We start from the raw sequence: 19266 nt of genomic DNA on the forward strand, positions 1-19266 counted from the left end.
AGTGACTCTGGGTCGTCCTAACATGGAGCCACTTCCTGAAGATAATCCACCCTCTGCCCTTTGGAAAAGAACTCCTCCAAAGCCCCCATCTAGGACTATTTCTAAGAATCAAATGTTGTTTCAACCTTAGGAACAATGTGTGCTTATTATGAGTATGCAGCAAAGTAGAATAAAGGTCATCATCACCTGATACAGCCCACAGATTTGGGTGTTGCTGCAACTGTCTACAGGAAGTGATTGAAATAACAGGCAGAGAGTAGTTAATAGAATACTAACAGTTACTATAATAATCATTGACGCTTTTCCTTGTGAGGCACACCCAGTACTTTCCTCGTGTCCCCTCATTTAGTTATTAATCATGTTTGGGTGGGGAAGTCTTTATTATTATTATCATTTACAAGTCAGGAGTTGGAGGCAGAGACGTCAAGAAGGGAGATGGGCATATAAACATATTAATATAATAATAATATGATATGTGTTATAACTACATATATATGTACACATTAATGAAATTATTCTTTTCCTAATTGATCAAAATAATTCTATTACATATAGAATTGTAATAAAACAGGTGACACTGTAATACAATCAGCATGAAAGGCTCTTTATAAAGGGCCATGGTGCACAGAGTGGGGGGTTATTGTGACTGAGTGTTGGGGTGGGGTCAGGATCTGCAGCAGCCAGTGGAGGTGACATGGGTCCCCTGGACCCCAAGTTTGAGGTCCGAGCCTGACCAGGATGAGAAGTGGGAGAGCTCGAGCTGTTCTGGGGAGACTCCTGAGTGCAGGGGGGCGCTCGGGTCGGCAGGGGCCAGCCTGGGAGTCTTTCATGCCAAACTTGAGATGCCTGCATCTTCCTGTGGGGGCAGAAGGTGTGGGGGCCTTGCCTCGAGGTGAGGCACCATCTTTGTTGAGTTCTCTGGTGGGTCCGACTCAGCTGAGCTGTCCCGTGATGGAGACTGCGTGGGGCTGGCCGGTCGACGGTGTCGCTGGTCATCTCTGACTCTGGCTTTGGGCTTGCTGTTTGGATGCTGGGAACATTTGAACAAGACTGCTGGGCTACTTGGGGGCAGAGAGTCAGGAGCCAGGGGTCATGGGGGTATAGGCAACGGCCGGTGTGCTGGGGAGGGACTCACAGTGGGAAAAGCATGGAATCTGTGAGCAGCCTCGAGCTCGTGCTTCCCGATTCAAATCTGGCAGCTAAGTTCCAAGTATTTTCCGTTAATTCTAAAATTTTGCCATTGTTTTAGCATCTTCTTTGTGAGTTTTTTGCAGACTTTTCATTCTGTTCTGTTGATGGGTCTTTTTCTATTTTGGTTTTTACTACCAAATGGCTTTAATTACTGATTTTTTTTTTTTTTTTATCGTGTGAACATCTGCTGCATGAGTCTCCTCATGATTCTGATTCAAAACTTTCCAGGCTTTTCTTGTAGATTTAATCACAGGGAGGGGTCCAGGGCTCATCTTCTGAAATCCTTTATTTTCCCCCTCGCCTCCCCCCATAAATCTCGTGAATCTTGTGAATTTTATTGTGATGATGTTAACTTTGTGGAGCCATTTAGGGGAAGCCAGCAGCCTAAAAAAAGAGTCATCTCAACACGCGGAAGATGATGTGATTCATAAATCTATATCGTCCCTCAGTGAACTTTTATGGCTTTATTCACACGGAGCTGGCAGGCCTCTTTTATATTTTTTTCCAGCCACTGGTGGTTGTGAGTGAGCGGGTTTGTCTACGATGCGTTTTATTAACTGCTGTTTGCTATGCAGAGACACTCGTCAAGGTTTTCTCAGTTACTTTGGAACAAGTTTCCCTCCTGGACTCTCTTTTCCCCTCTTTTGTGTCTCTCACATCTTGGAAGGGTCCTCCTATTATTTATGAAGCTGTTTCTTCTTTTTCTAATCAAAAAAGGATGTTGAGTGTTGCCAGACTTTCTCAAATGATTGAAGTGATATTTTCCCTTTTGATCTGTGATGTGAGGGCGATGACTCAGCACGCCGCCCTTCTGCTCTTCGGCCCTGCGTCCGCGCTGCTGTTGTCTGTCGTTCAGGCGCGAGGAAGCTGAGCCCAAACATCCGTGATCTCTTGGCAGCATCTCCAAGTTCAGCAAATTTCTTGAAGTCTCTCTCGGGAGGGGGGTGCTCCAACGCCTAGCAAGTTCCTCTCCTGTCCCCCCCCCGCCCCCAGGGTGCCCAGGCGGCCTTGGCAGCCCAGGTCACCACCATAAAATTCATAAGCTTCACCAGTGACCGCTGCAAGTTCCCCGCCCGCTGGGTGGCTGCAGGGCAAGTCCTCTAGGGACACGATCGCTGGATCTGCAGCGTCCATCGCGGGGAGGGGAACACTGCAAACTCCCCCAGGGGCGATTCTATAGATGGATGGGAGTCTCGGGGGTGAGTGTGGGTGGAGAGAGGGTCTCTGAGCTGCCCAGGTTTTGGGTTTGCCGAGGGATGTCTGTGCCCTTCTCTGCAGAACTCAGCCTCTTCTTGACCGAAATGGAAAGCTGTCTAGAGAACATAAAAATTATTTTGCAAAGTGGTCCGAGGCAGCGCTCGATGACCAGCCTTTCCTGGATAACCATTTGGCTAAGTCCAGACTGATTTGAGAGATAAAGAACAATTTGGAAGCTGTTGTGGGGAAGGTGGCTCAGTAAAGGAAGCGTTGGGGCGTTGATGATCAGTATCAGCCCGATCCCCACCTGCCCGGGATGTTTGCCCAGGAAGGCACGACTGCTGGCTGGGTCTACCTGCGCCCTAGGTGGAGAGGAAGAGGGGAGGGAGCCTGTGGCAACCAGATTGTCCTGAAGAACCCCCGGGGCAGCGCTTGGAGGCAGGGTTGTGGAAAACACAGGCAGGTACGAGCACCAGCCCTTGTTGACAAGCACTGGTCTAAACAGCCAGATACACCATCTTCTCTTGGCTCAAGAGGGTCAAGCCTTTAATCGCAAAGTGCCAAGAACAAGCCTGACATCTCAAAACAAACACGTCCAGTTTCTCTGCTGGGCCACCTCTTCTGACCTCTATACGATTTCAGAGTTTGGAGAATTGAACGCATCCCCACTTAGGATTTGCTTACAGGAGACTTCAAAGGGCTCCCTGCTGCTTCTTCGGCTCCCCAAGGGCTGTTTTGCTCTTAGTGAGTCCAGGGTCTTGGCTGGCTGAGCTTCACAGAGGGTGAAGTGCTTGGTAGTTGTTTTTTACTAAGTAGCCAACCAAATCTTCCAAAATACAGCAGAGCTGGAAGCATTCCACACTCTGCTCTGCGAAGTGCTGGTGGGTAGTGGCAAGCAAGGCGATGCTGGGGGGGGGGTGCGTTGGGCTTCACCCCTTTCTGGTTGGGGGACTTGGACAAATATATTTGTCCTTGCTGTGCCTCAGTTTCCTACCTGTTCATTGCAGATGACAATGGGACTTGCATTCTACTGAGAGTTGTTTTCAGAGTTAATTATTATAAGTTGACTGCTTACAACAGTGTCTGCTGTATAATAAGTGTTAGCTCTCTCACAGGCTTGGTTTAATTGGTAACGGATAAATCAGCAGTATATAATTGGACATTTTCCCAATCGATAAGCATTTTTCTAATTATGTAAGTCATTCATGTTCGTTGCACAATGTTTGGGAAACAAATAGAAAAATGACTAAGGGGGGGCCGTGGCGTGAGGCCAGAGGGCCCTCGGAGGACGGGCGTCTTCCCCACGAGTTGTGATTGACACAGCGCCATTGTCTTCTAAGTATGCGTGTGAGCCTAATTATTTTCACTTAACATCTATTATAAGAATGTTCCCTAACATATAAAAATTAGTCATAAATGTAATTTTTAATGGCTGAATAACATAATCATATCGATTAGCTATAATATGGGATCCATTTTCTCAACGTTGAATATTTTGGTTATTCTATTCTGTTGGGGTGGACGTGAGGGCTGCTGTCAGGGTGCTGTAGTGAACGTGTGTGTGTGTGTGTGTGTGTGTGTGTGTGTGTACATCCAAGTACTTTCTCTCCTCAGTACTTCCTCAGTCTTAGGTTAAATTTCCAGAAGTCACCATTGATAGTCAAAGGGATGAACATTTTTAAGGCCCTTGATAAATATCAACAAACTACTTTTCCAGCCCGATTCCAATCCAGCTCCCCCCTCCGCCCCCCAAGTATGCATGAGGGAAAAATTCTTCTTGAGAGTGGACGTCTTGGGCCTCTTTGTATTTAACACAATAACAGATTAATGAAAAAAGAGAACCCTTGAAAGGTCTTGGAATGAAAATGCTAAAGTTCCTTGGATTGTGTGTGTGTGTGTGTGTGTGTGTGTGCGCGCGCGCGTATGTGTGTGACACGTGAAAACAACAACCACATGAACACATGAAATGAAAGCCAGTCCGGTGTGGACCCAGCCTGGGGTGAAGTCCCGGGCTGGGTGCTCCTGGCCTGGTGTCAGGGGTGGCTCCCCTTCCCCTAGCGGGGCCCCATTACTAGCTTAGCACTGATGCGGTCGCGCTGGTGACGAGCGACGCGCTGGGCTTCTCTCCCTGCCAGCTACACGGTGGGCATCGTGCAGGAGAACAATGACCAGGTCTGGAAGTTCCAGCGGTACTTCCTGGTGCAGGAGTACTGCAACCGCCTCAACATCCCCTTCCCCTTCGTGGTCTTCGCTTACTTCTACATGGTGGTGAAGAAGTTCTTTGACTGCTGCTGCACCAAGACGGACACGGAGTCCTCGGCCTGCTGTGAGTGGCTCTCATCGTGCCCAGCCCGATGCCCCGAGGCCCCCTCCTAGTGGCCCCCTTAGGTGCCTGGGCCCCAGGCCCTGAGGATGTCAGGGGAAGGCGTGTGGTCCTGTCCCGACAGGGCGGGCTTGGGTGACTTCACTCACCACTCCCGTCTGTGTGTCGGGCTCAAGAGAAAGGGAAGATGCAGCGAGTGTTGTCGGGGGGCCTGGGGAGCCTTGTTCTGGGCAGAGCTTCTGGCTGATGTGGCAATAACGTAAATGAGATGTGGAACAAGCAGGACTGGGGGGCGGGGTCAGAACAGGCCTTTGGCTGCCCTCATTGCTTCATTCATTCGTTCGATTCATTCCGAAGACGGCGGCTGACTCCAGAGGGCCTGTGGGTGGTTCCTAGGAAAACAGAAAACCATGCCAGGACCCTGCTGGGCGCAAGTCTCAATTTAGAAACTGGGGCGTGTGGTTCGTATATTAACCAGCCCACCCACCATCACTCAGACGGGAGACCCCACTTCGTGTGCTCCCCCTCAGACAGGAGGCTCCCCAGGCAGGCGGGCCGCTTCCCCCCCTCACTTTCTTCCTGCCTCTGCCCACTCGCCAGCTACTGCTACTGACCCTCCATGGGCTGGTGCACAGGGAGGAAGGCGGGACAGAGTATAAGGTCCTTTCTAGAAGCCGAGGCATTGTCCTGAGCTGGCTCCATGCCCCCTGGCCTGGCGCCTGTGAACTGGGCCTTCACGGACTGGACGCTCGGTGGGGCTTTCAGTGAGGGGCTCTCCGGCTGACGCCTCTAAACACAGCTCCCAGGACCGGGCAAGGATTTCTCTGGTGGCTGATTGATAGGTTTTTTCCCAGTAAATGGGAAGCCTGTTGACCCGCACTTTGCCAGCATAAGAGCTGGTGGTTATTGTAGACCCTGCTCGTTTCCCACTTTCGTTGGTGAGCATGCTGTGCCGTCCTTTCAGCCAGCTTGCCCGGGCCGTGCAGAGGGTGAGCGCTGTTCTCGTCTCTTGTCAAGCTTGCCTTTGCCCCTCTGTGCTCAGGAGTGTCTGTTCTTTCCTGGTTGGCTCTCGGGACGCCGACGGGACGTCTGCGGACATTTTAGTTTGAAGAAAAGTCGTTGCAACTGACTTTAGTAGGAACAATGAAAGGAAAGAATTCCAGTTATTGTTTCCGAAAGTGCACGGCCGCCATTTAAAAATTCATCCAGATTTGCTTCAATTCCACCACTTGCCTGTTGGCCCTGTCTTTGTCCTCCAATGAATTCTTTTGAGATCCAAGATGATCGTAGCCCTGTTCTTGAACTCTAACATGCCGGTGAGCACATTTGCAAGTCAGAGCACATTTCAAATCCCGAGTGGACACCTGCACCACATCTGGGCATCTCTTTCCTTGTGAATTTGCGCAGGGGATTGTTCTCTGGCTTGCTTGCCTTCTGAAGGCGAAGGCACTGTACAAAACCCAAATGAAGACTCTTGCAGGAACATGCGGCCCACCACGTTAGCATCGAGTCCTGATGTGGGTGAGAGGAAAAGATTAGGTGTAAACATTTACCTCGAGGGCCACCCCCAGGCTGGAAACGTCGGGAGGGCAGGAGGGATGGAAGTCCAGAGCACCTTTCCTGTGGTCTGCTCCTCCAAAGCTCCCGCCCCAGCTTCGGGTTGCGGGTCGGCAGTCCGCCTGTTGGGACACAGCCGAGCGGCTGGCTGAGCGTTCTGCTGTCTTCACAATGGAAGGGGAAGACCCGTGAAATGTGAGAACCGAATTCATTAGTGAGATGATTTGGCTAAGCCGCGGAACACGCGGGCAGGCTTAGGATGGAAATCTGCTCAGAATGCAGATTGCACGCCTGTTTCACGCAGGCAGCTCCGATTCCACGTGGGTTTCCAGATGTGCATTAATATTCCCTCTCCCTGCGGCCCCATGGTGGGGTCTGGGGTCAGATCAGGCCACTCTCCTGGCCCCAGAGCCTCACTGAATACCTGGCAGGGGCTGACTTAGGACGAGGGGCAAGTGAAATAGTGTGATCGCTTGTCTTTGTTTTCTTGCTCAAGGTTTCAGGACTGAAGATAAGGAGACGCTGGCGTGGGAGGGTGTCATGAAGGAGAATTACCTTGTCAAGATCAACACGAAATCCAACGACACCTCAGAGGAGTATGTCAGCCCTTCATTTCTGCTTTGCCGGGACCCCCAGCCCCGACCCTGGACCCACAACCCGGCAGAGTGTAGCAGCTTATCTGAGCAAACTCCCTACAGAGGTTTCACAGCAGGGAACCACGGCAGCAAAAGGCAGCCTTCCCAGAGGGCAGAAACCGCCCACCCGCCGCCCCCTTAGTCCTTCCAGACCCTGGGGGAGACAGAGGGGTTTGATGCTTGCAGTGCAGGCCTGGGAAACAGGTGAAGGTGCCCGGCCCCGCCAACGCTGCGAGGCGGGTTCCAGGAAGCCCTGTGGCTCGCTGGCTCCGGCTGGTGCAGGTACAACTCACCTGTCTCTGTGATTAGGAAGTAGAGTGATCTGGCGAAACCTTTGGTTGATCTGTTCTAGACCCTTCCTGCGAGGCCCTCCCCATCATGTGTGAATTGCACGGGATTGTCCAAAACATCCCACTGAACCAGAATAATCCACTAGAGCCTCGGTCCTGCCAGCCACGTGGACTGGACTTGGGGGGCACGTCCTTCCTACCCTGGGGGCCCACATGGTTGGTCAGCTGTGAGGCAGGCAGGGCCCCCAGCACGACTCACAGGTCACGCCAACGAAGGAAGAGTAAATACAGGCACAGCAGGTGCCCCCCACCCCCAGGCCCTGCATGTCAGAGAACACTGGGCGGCTCCTTCTCTTGAAGTAACGAGACAGCCCCGAAGACCCCTGGGTGCTGGGCGCTGAGATCCCGGCTGGGAGGGAGGGATGGGCCTTCCAGGTTGTGTCCACCACCCTGGCAGCGGAGGTAGCCTCTGTTTGCTGCACTTCTACCTGCTAAGATGGACTCTGTCCCGTTAGGAAGGAAGCAGAGGTGCCCACAGCTGGTGCTAATTTAGGTGACAATGAAAATGATCTGTATTTTGTTCTTTCAAAGACTGTAAAATCGACTTAATAGCCGTCGCTGAGCGCCTCTCCCTCTCTCTCTCTCTCTCTCTCTCTCTCTCTCTCTTTCTCTTTCAGAATGAGGGTTCGATTCAGACAACTGGATACAAAGGTACAGTTCTGACTATAGATTGGAAACATTTTTTAAGTCCCTTTATATTATCTTTGAGTTTTCAGCCAGTGTTTGTGATCTAAAAATAACAGAAGTTTATTATTTTCTTAAAAAGATATATTCCGTTCCATGTTCAGCGTCTCCATTCCTGGACCACCAGGAGGGCGCCAAGGGAGCCCGACAAGTCGCTCTGACTTGTTCCCTGCTTACTTTGAAGGGCGCAGGGATGCATGCAACACGTGGGCACCGTGCAGAGCGTGTGCCCACCTCCACCGAGCCAGGCAGCCAGACCATGACGAGGTCTGGCAGAAACTGTCATTGACTCACAAGTGCCAGATACCTGTTAGGCTCTGAGGAGGAGATGGTATCTGACATTTTACCTTGGCATCTCCGGGATGGCACCCTGGACACTGGCATTCATGTTCCCTGCTGCTGTGCTGTTTGATAGCTACACAACACCCCATTGGCATGGTGGATCGCTGGCACCAAGGAGCTTGCCCACAGTAGGGGCTCAGCGAATGTTTGTTGAATGAATCCGTGAACAATAGGAGCCCCATGTGGGGTTCTTCCGTGAGAAGGTGCCCATGTCGTAATCTTTAGTAGATTTATTCGTGTGTTATTTCCTGCCAACATTAAAACAAAATTGAGACCATGTTTTTCAGACTTGAAAAACACTGGACGCTGGTCCTGGACACTGGTCCTGCGCAGGACGATGGTTCGGTGCCTGGCACTTCCTGCCCAGGAGCAGCTCTCTCCTTCCCAGTCTCCCCACCTTGCCTCTCCAAGGGACCTGCCCTCCCTGCTCCCCACGCTGGCATTTTCAGTGCTGACAAAGGAATGTTTTAGTGACAATTTGCTCTAGCTCCCTGCTGCTGTGTAACAAAGGGCCCCCCTACTTCAGTGGTTCCAAGCAACCTGTCTAGTGATCTCTTGATTTGGGGAGTCAGGAGGGGGCGGGCTCGGCTGGACAGTTCTTCTGCTCACGTTTTCTCAGCTTTACAAGGCTCAGTTGACTGGGCTGGTTCAGTGGTGGCGGGGCCAGGACCTGGCACTTGGCGCTCCCATGTGATCTCTTGTTCATATCGCGCAAGCTGGTCACAGCGTGGTGGTCTTGGGCAGTCCCCCTTCCTGCATAGTGCTGGCTTTCACAGGCGAGGAGGCAGAGCCCACCAGTGCTCAGAAAAGCCGGGCCAGGATCTGACACCGTGCAGCTGCCCGATTCTATGGGTTCAGCCAGTCCAGCGCCAGCCTCCTTCAGGTGTGGAGGCCGTAGATGCCACTTCTTGATGTGCAGGTGGGAGAAAGAGGTGGTGACAGCCACGCTAGGAGACTCGCTATCACACAATAGAACTGCTTGGCACCTCTGCTCTCAGAGGTCACGGTGAGGTTGCTGTTTTCTAACGAAGAGGCTGGAAGACCCTCTGTTAGTGGAGCTGAGTCAGGAACATGGATGACTGTGCTAGGATCCATAGAATGATTAAGGTTAGTGGAAGGAAAAGAAATGTGTGGGGTATTTTTAAAGATTAGAGAAAATTTAAGGAATATTAAGAATGTAGGAAAGCAACAAGGGATGGTATTGTAAGGTTGGCTATTATACTAGATGCATAATATATAATATATAACCTACTTGATAAACTCACTTTTCTCATGTCGCAGATTTGTGTGTAGATGTAGTGTCTGCTGTGCTGACAGCTGGGGCTCTGCAGCATGTACTGTTTACTGAGTCCAGCAAGCTGGACAGAACGTGCCCAGTGCCCACGAGTGTTTGTCAAGGATACCAAGAGGCAGGTCATTTAAGATGAGCCTCATGCCTCTTGTAATAAACTTGCAAAGGATGCCAGAGTCAGAATAATTTTATTGTGCTTTTACTTAAATGGCTTCACTATTCTGTTTCCAGGATTCTGAGACAGAATTGACATAAGTGACACTTAAATTTAAGGGGTACTACATAATTGTTTTGCTTATCTATGTGGATTTTTGTTGCAGGAGACACTTTATTTAAAAAACTTGATTTGTGGGTATCATATTTTATTTTTATTTGTATTATATTTTCTTCAAAGCAAAATTATATTGGTATCTTACAAGTTTGTTCCTATTAATTACATGGAACATTATTATTTCTATAGATTATTTCTTGGTGTTGTTAAATTCTATCATTTCTATGTGGGAGCCACTGGTGATCTGCACTGGAAGAAAGTAATACTTAGCAGCGCTAATGATCTATTGCTAGTGATATGATTTTAGAAAGTCAGCAAGGGCAAGTCTGGCAATTGCATGGATCACTGATTCCACCCTGTTCCTTCTTCACATAGATGTCTGTTTCATAAAAAAGCCATAGAGTGTGAATTTCCAATTCACAGTTGAAAAATTTATCTTAAGTCCAGCTCTATTCTTTCTCCTTTGCAAGCTCAATGATCTGAAAGGTCTTCTGAAAGAGATCGCTAATAAAATCAAGTAAGACCTCACGAGCTCCAGTGGAGAAAAATCTAATTACAGCAAGGTAAGTGATGCTAATGGATTTCTTCTGCACTGAAAATCTGCCTATTTCGAGACTAATTGAAGATGGTGATCTTTTCCTCAGTTATTCTGCTGTCACATATCACCAGCCCGGAATGTCATGCATGTGCAAACACTTCCCCTGCAGCAGAGGGATAGGAAGGAACCCATGGGAGCTTCTCCTTGCCTTACCTTACCCACCGCTTCCTCCCGAGCCAGAGGTCAGCCCCTCAGCCGGAGTGTGCAGCTGCCCTTTGACTCTCTGAAAAGCACCTGCAACCTGTACCATTTGGGCAGTCGCTGACTCAAGACGCCGCTGTCCCAAGACTTGGTGTTTTCATTCCTACACAACTCTGTGTCACGCATGTCTTTACAGATCAGTGTCTGAAGCACGCATCTTGCCCTCGTCATGCATCATTTCATTATTCCTGCTCTTTGCCGTGGATGCACAGAGGCGTGTTGGTCATCTTGCCACGACCACTGCTGTTTTAGTGGCGCAGCTAAGGTTTTAGCGACAGCTCACTTGCACAGTAAAAATGTAATTCAGTTACTGCAAGACTGAACCCGGGGCTTTGCGTGATGAACTTGCCATCCGCTTTAATTGCCCGTCCTGGGATCAAACGTTAAAATGTCACTAGGATCTGCAGAGCTACTAAAAACCAGCAATGGGCACCGCGTCCCCTGGACTTTTCAAGAAAGTGATCTGCAGGGAAAGGAAACAAAATTCTTCTCCCTCTCTTGCCTCTCCCACTCTCTCCCGCTTCCTCCCCTCCCCTGCCTCCCTCCGCCTCTCCCCTTCCACCCCTTCCTCTCGACTTCTCCCTCCTCCTGCCTCCCTCTGCCCCCAGGCCCTCCTCCACTCTCCCTCCTTCCCCCCTTGCCTTGAATAACTCCATATCGCACATGCACTTACAGATCAATGCTTCCTTCCCTGCCCTTCATTATTGAGTTATTATTAATCTTTGGGGGCTCACTAGGTGCTGAGAGCTCTGCCCTGGGAGCTTGGAGGGGAGGCGTGGATCGCTGCCTGTGCGTTAAAGACTCACACTGGAGTGTCTACTCATGAGTGATTGTGCTTTCAGACTCACCTTGTTGCACTGGGTTTCTTTTACTTTGGTAACGCTATACCCTTTTTTGGGCAATTATAGATCCTATTAAAACCCCTCCATCATGGAGGACTTTGTTAAAGCAAGATTGATGCAGAGTTTACATAACCTGAAAGGCAAGTACAGCCTCCCCATGAGCTCAAGAAGATGAACCTTGCATAGTTAGGAAGAATGTATTTCACTTCTTTCATGTTTAATGAAAAAAAAATTCAACCTTGCAAAAATTAAAATTTGAGTTTTGAAACACTGCCATTGTGTTTAATTTATGAGCTGCAATATAGGAAAAAACAAGCAGGAAGAGATGAAACAATTAAAGTAATTTTAAAAAAAACCATAAAGGTGTAATAATCAGAAAAGAATCAAAATGAGATGTGCACATTCACTTCTTAAAGCTCTAATCTCATTTCTCATTCTTTTCCCAGTGTATTGACTTACACTTAAACTTTTATTAATCTATGGTGAATTAATTAATTGGTGAGTGAAAATGGAATGGGAGAAGGTCATACTTTGTTTCTGCATGGGTCATCCATGAGGAAGGAGAGTTAGAGCACATCAGACAACAGGTGTTTCATAAATTCTTAACCTCTTTTGTGTTTAGAAACAATGAATTCAGTATGTCCAATTTTTTTTTGGTATAATTTTTTACTGCTGGATTTAAAATGCAATTTCTTTTTTTTTTGATGGTGGTTGTCTGGCATATCCTTAAGAAATTCACCAAAAATGTGATTTTATAGGAAACCAGGTACTTGCTGTTAAAACATTTTTCTTCTAGTGCTTCACTAATACATCTTTCCCTGAGGGGTGAGGGTGATCTTTCCTGGAGGTAAGGGGACGGAAAGAGAATGCCAACCCCAGGTGGGTGTGAACAAGCACCACTGGAGGTAGGGCAGGAACTGGCATTAGGGGCAGGTTATTAATTTATTAATTTATAATTAATTTGCCCATCTGGGCTTTTCATCTCTGAATTAGTCTTCCATCCACTAATAGGGATGAACTTATCAGAGGAGTGTTGTATATTTTTCTGTTTCTCACACAAAGGTTGGAAGGCGGTAAGGACCAGAATGAGAATAGAGCCATTTGTTTGTTCAATTTTCACACTTAGGAGTTTGAATCTCCCCGGAGGACCATGGGAAAAGAAGGGTACTGGAAATTGGTTGATCTGTACATAGTATTTAGTCTTGTATTTGCTGCACTTAAATTCTAGTTCAGTAAAGGATTGGAAGTTCCTTTGGGAGTCATCATGACAATTCATCTCAATTAATTATTGCAGCTTTTAACTTTGCTATCCACTCTTCAATTTATGCAGAACCCAAACCCACTCAACATAGAAAGCATGCACCAACTTTTTGGGTCTCAAGCTAGATTGAATGAGGTGAGCCTTGACCATTCAGCTTTAGTCATTCAGTTCAAATTGGCAAACCCTCAGAAGCCACATATTGAAGAGAAACAATTCCGAGCCTCTTCAATACCACAAGCAAACCTCTCAGTTCAGAATATCTGGGTCCATTATTTGTATATTATCAAATTCTGAAGTAAATCACATCCTGAGAATGAAAGGAGGGAAATCCATTCTTTACATAATGTTCTTTATTTTCACAGGTGATATTAGACATGAAGATGGAAAAGACTCCAGGAACTCTGAGGAACACTTTTGGAACTTACTACTAAGTTAGAATGGTCAGATCCCTGTGTGCACAGAGGATGGTTTTAATCATCCCATGTGTGTGCAGATCTGACAATAAAATGAGTGATGGAGTTCACATGAGCAGGTGGATAGAAAGGAGGCCTGTTTCCCACAATGTGCTTCCCCCACGCCTGTCCTATTACTTTCTGAGTCTCCGTGGCTAGGCCTTGGTGTTGACACCAGCTTTGGTGTTGGCACACTGCAGTCCCTTTTCCTTCACTTCTTTTATTTTTTGACCCTTGCGTATTATGGAACATCTCCCTTAGGAATAAGAATGGTCATGCTTTTTCCCCTTGTATTGTTATTTTGTTTCTGTCTTACTGATTCTTTACTATTTCCTTTTTTTTTTTTTTTTTTTTTTTTTTTTGCATTATGTGACAGATGCATCAGGCTTATTGTTAAAAGTCTCCTAAATCAAAAATGAGAGTCTAACACATGTCCTAGCAAAAAGACCCTACCATTTTCAGGAGAAACTGTTTTCATTTTTCATGATGCCTTTTATTCTGAAAGGGGGTGAAAAAGCAGCATATTTCCCTCTCGCTCTTCCAGGAACTCCAATCCTATCAATGTGAAACATCATCCCAAAGTGGAGCCTTGAGGTGGCAGAGGCTTTGTTTTCATTCGGTGCTTCTCTTTAGTCTCTTTGTTATTTTCCCATTGAAGATAATTCATGGATATCATTAAAAATGTAGACTACATCAGAATGTAAGAATATAAATAGTCCTACCGTCTGAAGATAGTTAACATTTCAGGATGTTTTTCCAAATCTATTTTTTTCTAGGCATGCTTTACTTCCCTTTTAAATTTTTACATGATGTCAGCATGCCACATTTACAATTTTGTATAAGCTTTTTCACTTAGGACTTTATCAAAGATGTCCTATTTATATTCACGATCTTCTTAAACATTAGGTTAGTGTTTGCATCATCAATCCACCTGCTAATGACGTCATCATGCTGGGCCTAAAATGTTGCTTGTGATTGGTCAGCGGAATGAGCATCTTTGCACATGAATCTGCTTCAGCATTTGGGGACATTTCCCGTGGCTTGCTTCCTGGGAATACCCACTGATTACCAACCCATTTATACGGCTTTTCCATAAATATCTAGCAAATAAGAATTATTATCCTGAGCATAAGCTAGGAGATACACGAACTTAGAACTCTTACTATAAGACATTCTATTTAATCCTTAGTTTTAGAATGAAGCCAAGATACTCATTTAAATAAGGATGGTGGAGGCAACAGCATAGAGCTGGAGAGGTTACCTTATTGAACCCCCTAGTCCCTACTTTCTCTGGAACTGGTGGTAGGTATCTTTACCCAAAAGAGATGTGCTGGACATATCTTAGGCAATTTCAATGTCCATAATTGGTCTTTTCAGCTTTGAATAGACTATAAACTCAGTGGTTAAAGAAGGAAATCTTAGAAGGGAGCTATTAAAAGATTGTTTAACTAGGAAATCTGTAAAGGCATGAACTAAAAAAGGACGTTTAAAATTTTGTCTCGGAAGTAGTTAAAATGACTCCCCACCACATTCACAACGTTTGCAGAGAAGGCACACAGACAAAAGGTGTCTTCCTACTTACATCCCAGTCATGACCTAAAATGAAATTTTACTCAATAGGGTCAATCAACTCATAGTTTTGGATGCTGAGAGTAGGTGGGCTAAAATTTATACATCAAAAATTGTCAATGAATGAAATTTTCAAAATATCGTGAAAGAATGTCATTTTCATTCACCATGGCAACGAGACTCTCTGCCTTTTTGAAACCACCAGGAAGAGGCTCATGTCTACCATGCTCACGGGAAGAAATCGAGTGTGTGGGACTGTCCCTAAGACTGTAGAAAGACAAGCACCAATCCCAACCTCTTACCCTCAATTCAAGCGGGGCATTTGAGTGAAATCAGGACAAAATCTAGCTCAACTCTTCCCCACCCCCTTATGTTTGTCCATAGACTGTATTTCCACCGACTGTGCTTTTCATTCAGGGCCTCGGCTCAGTCAGACCCAGGATTCATTTGGACGAGAGGGGACTGTCAAGTGTTTTCCACTCAGCTTGTCTGGCCGTGTTTTCGCGTAGTCCCTCTCTGTGGTTTTTGCAAATGCAAAGTCATCCCTTTTGGTGTAGATTATGAACTAGCACGCGTATCGAGCATACCTCCAATCAAAGGTGCTACGGCTTTGTGTCTGGTACTAAATGTGTCCTCGGAACGTGGACGCCACCGTGGTACTCCTGCAGCTTGCTTTAACTGGGTGTGCTAATGCGTTAAACAATGAGGAGGAATTGCCATGTGTTGCTTTTGTCACACTATTGAGACTGAAAAAAATAAAATTTCTTGGCTCAGAGTCATGTCTATAAGGATTTAGTTCCCAGAGTAACAGGAGCTGATTCTCTAAGCAGAAGACGAAAACATTTGCATGAATGCTAGCCGAATGTCCCCACGGTTCTGGTTCTTGCTGGCAAGCCCACCTTTGGACCCCCCCCATAAAAACACCCATCTGGAGCCCCGTGTCCAGATGACTCAGAGCCACCGTGTATATCACCGTCCCTCAGGCAAGCCTCACCGTATCTAAGGTGACAGTCTCCTGTGAGTTCGCACCAGTGCTCAGGGTCTGTCTTGGGACCGACACAGGCACCCTTTGTGCTCAGACCCACATGTGACGGCCTCAGTGCATCCTGGGACTTGAACTCCTTGCTGAGGGCACGTCCTGCTGGTCCAAAGCTTCCTCTGTCTCAGGGAGACCTGGGGAGGTGCATCTACCCCACACCATGTCTTTCCCATCCTCCTGGGGCCTCAGCTGTGTGGTTGTCATGGACACAGCCCATGCCTGCAGCCTCTGTCTCAGCAGTTGGCCCTGGATCGAACTGGACTGGATGTCAGAAACGAACATCCCACAGAAGCAAACATCCCCCCTGCTGCCCCAGCCGGCGTGCGTGGACAGGCTTCTGTCCTCCTCAGGATGGAAGTGCTCAGGGGGAAGCTATTCTGAACCACAGTTTGATTAGGATCAAGTTGGGACTTTGCAGCCTCAATTTTTAAAATCAAATACTGCCCGTCCATAGCCGTCTTGTCTGACTAGGAGAAATGTCTCTCATTCCCTTGTGTGTGCAACATGTCATCATTAGTGTCCACTGCACGGGTTGGGTAATGAGGACCCTGTGCCTTCCACCTTTCCTCACCCATTTGGGAAACAAGGAGTTACCCTCCAGGCACCAGGCAGAGGTGAGGCTGCAGGGTGCAGTCTGAGGGTTATTGACTGGGGACCGGGGTTCTGTGAACAGTGCAGGAGAAAACTCCCTGGAAATCCTCTCAAGGACCCCTTCTTGTGTCTGTAGGGTGGAAACGCTCTGAGAAGCTCCCTGGGATAGGGAGTGAGGCCCAGGTGGCGATAGTGGGTCAGTAATGGTTATGCACCAGCAGGGCAAATGCACCAGAATTTGCTGGGGAAACTGAGGAGGATGCATGGAGAAGGAGTACAGCAAAGAGGGGCAGGCTGTGGGGCATGTTAAAGAGGGGCAAGCTGTGGGGCGTGTTAAGAGCACCCCACTGCATTTTGGAACCCTCCTGGGATGGTGCAAGTCACGAGGCCATCATGGCAGTAGGTCATGTGAGGTTGTAGACTGCCAGTCGCGCCATGCCCCCAGGGCCCCGTCACTCTGGGCTCCAGCAGCAACCTTCAGATGTGTATTTCCATGAGGGCTCTTGTTACTGAACAGGGTCCACTGCCTGACTGGCCTAGAAGCCAATACTATGACCTTGACCTTGAGAAAAGAGAGTTTTATTTCCAGGTGAACGGAGCAGGAGACAGAGCCCGGGTTCACATCCGGGCTGAAAGGTGCCGGCCCTTGAAGCATCCTAACCAGAGTTATGGACAAGGAAGGGTGGCAAGTGGCGAATTATGATGGTTAGTCCTTCAGTGGAGATCTGGGTCCTTTCTCTGGACTTTCCTCATCCTTGCCCCCTTTGATTTCAAAAGGACCTGAGGATTTGCCCTCCAGGGTCTCGCTATTATCAAGCTGATCTTGAGGATTTGCCCTCCAGAGGCCCTCTGAGGACAGGGGTCAGCACTCTGCACTTGCTTAACTTGCAGTTTCGCTTTGCTGCCTTCGTGGAAAGCCTCGAAAGGGTAGTAGGAAAGTTGGACCATGACAACTACTTGTACGGCCCAGGGGTCTGAGGGAAAATTGACCCTGCTTTCTCTCTCACCTCCCCTCTGGATCCTGGCCATGCTCTCAGAGTTATTTTCCCGATGCTCAGGACAGCGCGTGCCAGGTGAAGAGTCTTCAGTGCCTCCCTGCTTACCAAGTCCGGCCCAAGACCGAGGCCGTGATGGCGCAGGCTGGCCTCACCCACCTCTGCAGACACGTGGTGGCTCCTTGGCTCGTTCCCACAATCCGGACTCTGAGCCACTGTCCACACGGCCCTCCCGGCTTGAGCGAGGCGTCCCCTCCGAGCCTGTTGCTCTCCACTGACCATTCAGCCTTCCACCTCCCAGGAAAACATAGTGCTTGTGGGGTCCCCCCACCCCACCTCCTCCCCAGCATTGTTCAATGTCTCCGTGGATTTCCTGACAGGGCGTGGCATAGTGCTATAGTTTTGAACAACGGGACAATCATACCTGGTTGTAATCCTGGCTTCCCTGCCTGCTGGCTGTGTGACTGTGGGAAGACTACTTCAGCCCCGGTCTTGCTGAGCTCACCTTCTCCTCAGAACATTGAGATGAAATGAGATCCCTTGAAAGGGTCATAACTGCTCAGGGAATAGGTTCTCTGTATTATTACACTCTCAGATACCTCTTTGTCCAAGGTCTCCTCTACCTTTCTGGTGGGCTCTGACTCTCAGGCCCCAACTCAGGAATCGCCTCCTCCAGAAAGCCCACCGTGATCGTCCACTCCCAGAACAGCTTCTGGCAGCTCTGTCCTCTCAGGGCACAGTTAGGAAATAGAATTACCTGTGGGTCCCCCGGGTGCTAGAGGAGGCCTTCCAGGGGCCACCGACCCTGACCAGACCCCGCCCAGCGGCCTAGCACCGGAGGATCCGCACCAGGGCACACTGGTAACCTGTTTCTCACTGGGCATCCTGATCAGGCAGTTGTGCTGCTCAAGTCCATGAGTGTCTTTTATGTGTCTCCCTCTTTCCTCACTGCGGAGTCCTTCAGGGAGGGGCTTGTCCTGCCTTTGTTGTAGTCACGGCAACGAGAGGCAGCTGGTCACTAGGAATTTCTATACTTGAACTGAATCTTCACTGTTCTCCGGCGCGCCCTGTGGTCTTGCCATGCATCCTTTCCCTTCTTCCATCCCCACTGGTTAAAATACCGTCTACCCCTGATCGAGCACAGCCCGTCTCCTGTACCTGGGAACGGGTCTCCATCTGTCCCCTGGGAGTCCGGAGCGCCCTTTATGAGCTCGGCTGTCTACGGTGCCATGGTCCTGGAGGGGGTCTTCTCCCCATGGGAAGAGGAGCTGCCGCGGGGCCAGAGAGCTGGTCCCTGCCATCCTGCCGTTAACTCACCGTGGGCACCCCGACGCGTGCGCCCCCCCTGCCTGCACCATGCCGAGCCCCGTGCTCAGAACCTGCAGCCTTAGGGAGAGGCGAGTCCAAGACCAGGGGCCTGGGTGGGGCCAGAACAGCCTCGAAGTCGGTTCCAGGAAGGCGGGTGGGGGTGCCCCCCCCACCCAGCTCTGAGGAGGGCCGGCCTTTGAGGTGGTGGGAACACAGGGCGGCTGGTGGGAGCACAGACCTGCCCCCTCGGCCTGGGCTCCACTCCGGCCCTGACGTAGGCCCTGACCTCGACTGGCCAGCAGTGGAGACTCCGCCGAGTTAGCGACCGTATCTCAGCCACTTCCTGTAGGTTCTGTGTTCTGGGCTAAAGGTTTCACCACACGGCTCCTCGGCGGGGTTTAGCCCCTTGTGTCAGGAAAGATTTTTTTCAGGAAAGACACCAGAGCCAGCGTCTTCGGGGCACTAGACCTCTGGAGACAGAGGACGGGGTTCCTGAGGGCACAGGGTGCCCGTGCATGAAGTGGGGGGCCGGGGTGCATCTTTAATGTACTTCTCTTTCCTCAGCCGAA

At 49.0% G+C, this 19266-nt stretch overlaps 1 protein-coding gene and 1 long non-coding RNA gene across 5 annotated transcripts in view; one reads left to right on the forward strand and one right to left on the reverse strand.

The window, feature by feature from the left end:
• Positions 1 to 13156, forward strand: part of TRPM8 (transient receptor potential cation channel subfamily M member 8) — a 54038-nt gene extending 40882 nt beyond the window's left edge. The window contains exons 21-25 of the mRNA XM_037521939.1: positions 4524 to 4714; positions 6765 to 6864; positions 7871 to 7904; positions 10312 to 10404; positions 13106 to 13156. Of these exons, the coding sequence (XP_037377836.1) occupies positions 4524 to 4714; positions 6765 to 6864; positions 7871 to 7904; positions 10312 to 10362 (376 nt within the window). The 3' untranslated portion in view covers positions 10363 to 10404; positions 13106 to 13156. The remainder of the gene's footprint in view (positions 1 to 4523; positions 4715 to 6764; positions 6865 to 7870; positions 7905 to 10311; positions 10405 to 13105) is intronic.
• A 3808-nt stretch (positions 13157 to 16964) lies between these two features.
• Positions 16965 to 18441, reverse strand: LOC119254892 (uncharacterized). 4 transcript variants are annotated; one of them, XR_008553688.1, is made up of 3 exons: positions 18256 to 18441; positions 17989 to 18110; positions 16965 to 17897 (listed from the first exon to the last, which is right to left on the reverse strand). It is a non-coding gene; the product is annotated as an uncharacterized LOC119254892 (long non-coding RNA). The 4 variants fall into 4 exon arrangements; XR_005127406.2 differs by having other exon boundaries at positions 17989 to 18115; positions 18239 to 18441; XR_005127403.2 differs by having other exon boundaries at positions 16965 to 17683; positions 17814 to 17897; positions 17989 to 18441.
• Positions 18442 to 19266: the final 825 nt, after the last annotated feature.

Source organism: Talpa occidentalis, unplaced genomic scaffold (assembly GCF_014898055.3).
Source record: "Talpa occidentalis isolate TD23 unplaced genomic scaffold, MPIMG_talOcc4v2.1 talOcc4.3, whole genome shotgun sequence".
Lineage (NCBI taxonomy): Eukaryota > Metazoa > Chordata > Mammalia > Eulipotyphla > Talpidae > Talpa > Talpa occidentalis.